The sequence below is a fragment of the Leopardus geoffroyi genome, chromosome A2 (assembly GCF_018350155.1).
Source record: "Leopardus geoffroyi isolate Oge1 chromosome A2, O.geoffroyi_Oge1_pat1.0, whole genome shotgun sequence".
Taxonomy (NCBI): domain Eukaryota; kingdom Metazoa; phylum Chordata; class Mammalia; order Carnivora; family Felidae; genus Leopardus; species Leopardus geoffroyi.
In genome coordinates, this window is record NC_059331.1 from 53532642 (window position 1) to 53539466 (window position 6825).

Genomic DNA, 6825 nt, shown 5'->3' on the forward strand with positions numbered 1-6825 from the left:
AATAAAAAATGTCCCATTTCACAGAGCGGGTACACTGCTACAGAAGTCTGAGGTGGACTCCTGCTTTCATTTCCAGCTCTGACAAGAGCCCTCCAGAAGTCAGAGAATGAGGGTTTTTCTTTTTCCTGGGAAGAACTGTCTCCAATTTTAGCTTGTGTGTGTTTGGGGCAGAGGCTCCACAGCCATGGCTCTTGAAGAAACCTTACCAGTTTGCCCTCTTTCCTCTGACACACAGTTCCTGGGCAGTGATGAGGCAGGTATTTAAAGCAGGCCTCGGCTTCAGTGCCTCCTCCTGCCATCTCCTAGCCAGGTTGGAACAGGCACTGAGTGGTCTCCTCTGGCATGATGGTCCGTGGGAGATCATGCTAGCAGTTTGCATTTTAGAGAAACGCTTCTAGCTCTACTTTCACATTCCTCTCACTTCTATACTGACATGTTACTGTTCTGGATTCCAGGTCAGAGGAATAAATAGTGCCGATAGTATGATTTATGTGTCCAGGGGCACGTGCCCCAGTTTCTCCTTGGGTTGCTGGCAAATTCTGAGGCTACAGGGAAATGCACTGAGTGTGAGTGTTCTCATCTGTGACCCCTCCCTTAGATGATGGTGGTGATGGTCGATCTGTCGTAAATATATACACATATGCATTTACGCACTTCCAGGTGGGTTGCATAAGAATCAGGTCCTTAAATACCTCCCAATCTGATGAAATGGTAGAAAGGAATAAAGCAACATTTCCCAGAATGGAGGAATACCTTTTATTTATTTTTTACTTATTATTTATTATTATTTTTTTGTCCAAGCAGTGAGCTGATAGTGGTGTTGCTTCTCTGCATGTTATCAGTGTGAACATCTAGGTGCTTTTCATGTGACATTTGTGAGCCACAAATACAAAGTTGCCATTTGAATTCAGTCAGGCTCCAGGGTGGCTTTAGCCAAGGTCTCTCAGGTTGGGGAGAAACTGATTAGGGCTCCTACTGCCAAATGCAAGCAGGCAGCGTATCCTGACTATTATGTGCCCTCAGGCAGCATGCTAAGGAACAACTCTGTGGCCTGGGGGACATCCGTGTCACAGTATAGGATTGCTGTTCAGGTGTTTTGTACCCATTTCTTTTCTGATGTTGTCCCCTTTTTTTGTACCGATCCAGCTGGGAGAACCTCAGCCAATGCTGGAAGAGTGATTTAAGTACCTCTCTTTTGTGACTCTCTTGTACAGCTTAATGTGCAATAAAGGAAAAGTTATATCTGTCTTCAGTGTTAAGTTGTAAAGTTTCTGGCTATTCAAGCATCTCTGTACAAGTGGGAAAGAATTCAGGTTCCTGGTACAAGAGGCTGAGCTATCAACCTGCTGTACTTTACAAGAAAAGGTTATAATACAAACGATGCCAAACTTTGGAAGAGGCAGAACTGGTTAACGTGGAATATGCTGATCTTTCGTCTTTATCTTCACTGGTTATCTGATTTGAACTTGGAACTTCAAGTTTTCAATGCAAAACTCCATTTCTTTATTCCTTTATGTATTTACTTATGTATAACTAACCCTGGTATTTACTGGTAATTGATAAAGTGGAGCCCATGCCATGTGGTAGGGAGATGGGCTGATGATCATGGGTGCACAGTGTTGTAGATGTATAAATCTGCCTCTCTAGAGGGTATGGATATTCTGGTGTTTCTAGGAAACTAAGTTACAACACAACTCTTAGCTTCTCTTGAGTTTCTAGAAACCCACTCCTTACAGCGGGCCCATGAATGTGGACTCTGGGAATGAGACTGAGAAATTGGATCTCTCCGACCAATTATGCATCATTTCCACTAGTCAGTATACACTGATGGGGACATCTTTTGACTTTTGAGTACAGGAACCCCCTTAGCAAAATCTGAGCAATCAGGTATCACACTTACTGCCTGACAAGCCCCAGAGGAAGGATGGCCTTTTTTTTCTCTCCAGGCCACCAGATGGTTTTCTGTCTCATGCTGGGAGAACAGTATCCCTACCCTTTGGGGGGCAGGTGGGGCTCTTTGCCAGATGGTGCCCACAACATCCCCAGGAGAGCATAGGACTTGGGTTTCTGGAAAATTTCCACCACATACACCTGGGAGGGAGTGGAGCCCCCTGAGGATGGTACTAAGGGGCAAAAAGCACATGGAAACAAAGGATTGACCCTAGTCATGTGCATGGGCTAATGTTAAAATGAAGCTCTGGTGGGGTGGGGCGTGACAATCAGACATGTGCAGGTCAGGAGCCGGACAAAGGCCAGCTGGGTAAAACCATCACAAGTCTGTGATCATCAATGGTCATAAAGCACACAATGCTTTTTGAAGAACTTTCTGGTCCATTAACATCTTTGAAACACTACCTGAACACTGTCTGAAAGACAACTAAGACTAGGGATTACTTTTTAATAGTTTTATGGTTGTAAACACCAAGGTGCAGAGAAGTTTGCTGACTTGCTCAGGGAGTCACTAGTAGACTATGTCTTGGTTTTTCTGACGCCCAGCCCTGTGCTCTTTCCACTGCCCTGTACTATGTCTGCTGCGTGGAACTCGAGGCCTCCTAGGCCTGCATGGGGTGGGTTGCCCTATACCTAAGGAACCTCTGGAGATGGGCTCCCTGTGGTCTGGGAGGATTTCTGTAAAAGAGCTTGCCTCTGACCAGGGCTGCTCCTGTCATGGTTTCTTCCCTGTCCTGACTTCTGTGCCTGAGGGGCTGTGTCTCTGAGGTGGAGCTAGTGGTGGTTGGATGAATGGGGGAAGCCAGGGACTGGCTCTGGAGCCCTTCAGAGCCTCTGGGTGGCTTCTCATAATAGAGCTTATCCTTTTGGTAATTAACTAACCCCACCCCATAAGATGTAGATTCTAATAAGGAAACCCTTTGATATGGTTAAATTATGAAGTTTTTCTTGTACTGAACCTAGGGGGCCCTGGGCAACCCCAAGGAATGCAACCCCCAGGCAAGGTGCTGCCTCCACGCCGGCCTCCCCCTGGACCATCACTGCCACCTTCCTCCTCTTCCTCCTCCTCCTCTTCTTCCTCCACCACCCACGGAGATGCACCCTCCAGCAGCAGCTCCCTGGCAGAGGTCCAGCCACCCCCAGCTGCTCCACCACAGAAGCCCCAGCCTCACCCACAGCTCAAGTAAGAGACGACTCAGCAGCTCCTTCCCCTCTCCCCTTCCTGCCCCTCCTCACAGGACTTAGGCTTCAGAGCTGCTAGAAAGCACCTTCAATCAGGCTTCCTTCTACAGATATTTTTGTGGGGCTTTTTTGGGGTTTTGGTTCTGGGTTATTTTTTTGGTTGGGGGCATGGTTGGGGTTGATCGGGGAGGGTAGGAAAGAGGGAAGTGAAAGTCTAAGGTCTAGCCAGAAGTGCAAACCCTCCCCTTTCTTCCTGGGGAATACCAACAAGGCAGAGTTACTGCCCCCTTTCCTATTCTTATATTAGCTTAGGTTTGTTGTTTCTTTCTCTTTTTTTTAAATCCTGTCTCCCACTCTTTTTTTCCATTCCTTTTCTGTGTGTGTGTCTCTCTCTCTTTCAAAATTAAAAAGAAAAAAAAAATCCTCTTTCCTGCCTCTGACTCACAGTTTAGGGTGTGCAATCAGCAAGCCTGCCCAGAAGGAAAAGGGGGAAGTAGTTAAATCCATTTCAACTTTTTACCTTCAGCTTTGTCAGAAGGAGGTTGGTTTCTGGTTATGGTCAGAGGAAGGCCCAGATAGATACCCCGAGGAACTCCATCTTCTTGGGCTTCCTCACTCCCTAGAAGCCCTCACCACACTGCCCTGCAAGCCCTCACCACGCTGCCCTGCTTCAGAGGAAGAACTGAGGGCCCCTAGAAAACAGTAATGCTGTACTTGGGATAGACAGCATCTGGGTGAGGATGGTGGTCAGTTCTACCCTCTTCCCCAGAACCAGAGACACCTCTCTGTACTGTCCCCAAATAGACCCCTGTCATCACTGCAGCAGAGACAGCTGTAGCCTTGTGGGGATGGGAGTGACCCACCAGTGCTTCTCAGAGTGAGGTGATTGGAATCTTCAGGGAGGGAGGAAAGGGAGGCACTTAGAGATAGTCTAGGCATTGTAGAGATGAGTAAACTGCTCAGAGAGATTTGGTTAATTTTCTTTTTCAAAACCACTTTGTCAGTTAGTAGCAGAGCCAGGATTAGGGCTCAGGTCATCCAGATAACTACTCTCTCTAGGTCTTTCAGCCCTCATGACTGGAGGGGCATCACCCACTCCTGCTCCCCAGCTCTAGCTGGTGGCACATTTCACATCTCACCTGCCCCATAACCTCCCCTCAATACGATTGTTTTCTGCGTGCTGACTTTTAAGATCTCTCCTGCCTTCCCATTAGCCAACTCTGGGCCCAGTCTGAGGGCAGATCTTTGGGTTGCCACTGCCTTTGGGCTGAAATATCGAATAGAGCCAGCCTCTGACAACAGGCAGGAGGCTTATACGTGGTGCCCCTGGCTGTACATACAGAAGAGGGCCCCCTCCCAGAGGCAAGCATGTTGGAGGCTCACCCCCAACCCTAATGAAAGACAGGCCATTTATTTACAGTCACTGCAGGAGAAAAACTGCTCACACTCTGTAGAAGGGAGTTTCTGGGTCTGCACCCCAAATTTCAGGAAAGACTGAGAGTTCTAAGACACCAGGAGAAGAGTTCTGCAGCCAAAAACCATCAGGATAGAGACACAGTGAAAGTCAAGGGGATATGATAGACCACTAGAGTCATCAGATCTCATATCTTCTCAAATGCTGGGCTTGGTCTCCCCTTGACCTTCTTGCCTTCACAGTTTTTCTCTCTGAATCTCTAGTCTCTCGAGGGAAAAATTCCTCCCTAAAATGTGTGATTTGGGTTTGTAATTAGAAAACCCAATATGTATCCACATATACACATATGTGTCCACCTGATATATTTCTCTTTTGCCCCTGGATTCCCTGAACCCCACAGACCTCATATCAGGGCTCCTCCAAGGAAGGCCATAAGGGCGGTCATGTCCATTTTAAGAACAGATAAATTGAAACATTTGTTTATTCCAAGTTTACTTGGAATGAGAGAAAAAAGCAGAGTATAAAGATCTCACAAATGAGAAACTGAGTCCCAGAGAAGCACAAGAGCGCAAGAAGTATTCGGTACTCAGGTATTCTGATGACTTCACCACTTGACAGTTGGTGGGAAAGAGAGTGCAGAGTCTAGGGTCCCCTAGTTGCTATATTTCATTAGAAGGGAAGGGTGTGAGATTCCTAGATTAGTCCTTACCAAGTAGGGACTCTGAAATGTAGCCTGTGGGCCCTTTAGTTCAGCATTAAATAAAAGGAACAGATGAGTCACACTCCTTCTCCTTCTTTCCCTTCTCTCTCTTTTCCCCTTCTCCCTCTCTCCCTTCTCTTTTTCCCCCTTCTTCCTCTCTCCCACGCTGCCCCCATCCTTTCCTGTCTTAGCAGCACTGAAGGTGAGGGTAATAGCACAGGGGCCTCCCTGGGTCTTGGTAACACTCCACTGCTGGCTTTCTCCTCCATCACCCTGGTCTCCTTTCGGGGGGGAGTGGGGGTTCGGTTGTGTATCCTCATGTCACCCTCCTTCCCTGCCTCACTGGGAACACCCCCTCTCATGTTCTCTCTGGTTTTTATCTTCAAGCAAGTCGCAGTCCCTGACAAATGCCTTCAGCTTCTCTGAGTCCTCCTTCTTCCGGTCTTCAGCCAATGAGGATGAAGCCAAAGCGGAGACCATCCGGAGCTTGAGGAAGTCCTTTGCCAGCCTTTTTTCAGATTAGCTCTCCAGATACACTGGGGCACCTAGCCCACCGGGAAAGGCATCTGAGACATTTGACAATAGTCAGCCATGCTTGGTGGTGATGTCCCATGACCTTGATGTGTGTGCCCCTTCCTCTGCTCTGTTGTGCTAAGTGATATTGTGCAGCTTAGAAAAGACGATGTGAAAGTCTCAGGGCAGGTGCCTAACCAGGAAAGGGTACCTGACTTCAGGTAGAATAGAGCTGTTTTCCTGTAGTCCTGACAGCTTCCTCTCAGGTCATCATTCGCTGTGAGTTTAGTGGCCTTATTGTGACAGCGCCATCATGTCTTACTCTTCTTCATGAAACCAGAATTCCCTTCACTGAGAACTCTTGGTAGCTTAACCCAGCTCAGATGCAGTGCTAAGCATGCCCCCCGCTTTAGTCAGTGCTGCCTGTTTAGGGAGCATACACCTACCCAAAAATGCTCTTGGCTCTAAGTGTTAGGAACTTACCCACACTTGGATCCTTTGTCATACCTGTTCACTGTTTGAAACACACCTGCCCAACACAAGACATTCCTCCACCACTATCATGGTAAAGCACCTTTAGTCTGTTGATTCTGGAGAGAACAGATCTACAGCGCTCCCCGCCCCTTTTCTCTCCTCTGGAGAGCAGTTCTTATGTGCGTGCTGCAGTGATCTTGAGCTCTGAAGCTGCACTGTAGAGAATGCATGCCACTGTAACAGCAGTATGCCAAGTTTTGTGTTCATCTCCAAATAAACGTTAAGACCTTTGGTGTAATAAAAGCAGCAGCATTAACCAGCATTTGATTCAGCCATGAGGTCTCCCCTAGGCCACCCTTTTGGTTGAGAGAGTGTATGTGAGGCATATGTGTGTGCTTGCAAGTGTAGGGAAGGGAAAAGTCCAGGAGAGTGAAGCTGTTTGTGCCAGTATGTTTGTGAATGTGCTTATGTGTGAGTGACTGTTTGCAAGTGGTTGAGAGTATGGCTATCCTTTAGATGCCACTTACGCTGGGCCTCCTGACACCTCCCGGTGAATGTTTCCTGCAGGACAACTGAACATTCTTCAGTAACT

The 6825-nt window shown here is 47.5% G+C and overlaps 1 protein-coding gene across 1 annotated transcript in view; it reads left to right on the top strand.

The window, feature by feature from the left end:
* The window catches only part of SYN2 (synapsin II), a 207208-nt gene extending 200653 nt beyond the window's left edge, over positions 1–6555 (top strand). The window contains exons 12-13 of the mRNA XM_045493829.1: positions 2914–3133; positions 5634–6555. Coding sequence (XP_045349785.1) covers positions 2914–3133; positions 5634–5769 — 356 coding nt within the window. The 3' untranslated portion in view covers positions 5770–6555. The remainder of the gene's footprint in view (positions 1–2913; positions 3134–5633) is intronic.
* Positions 6556–6825: the final 270 nt, after the last annotated feature.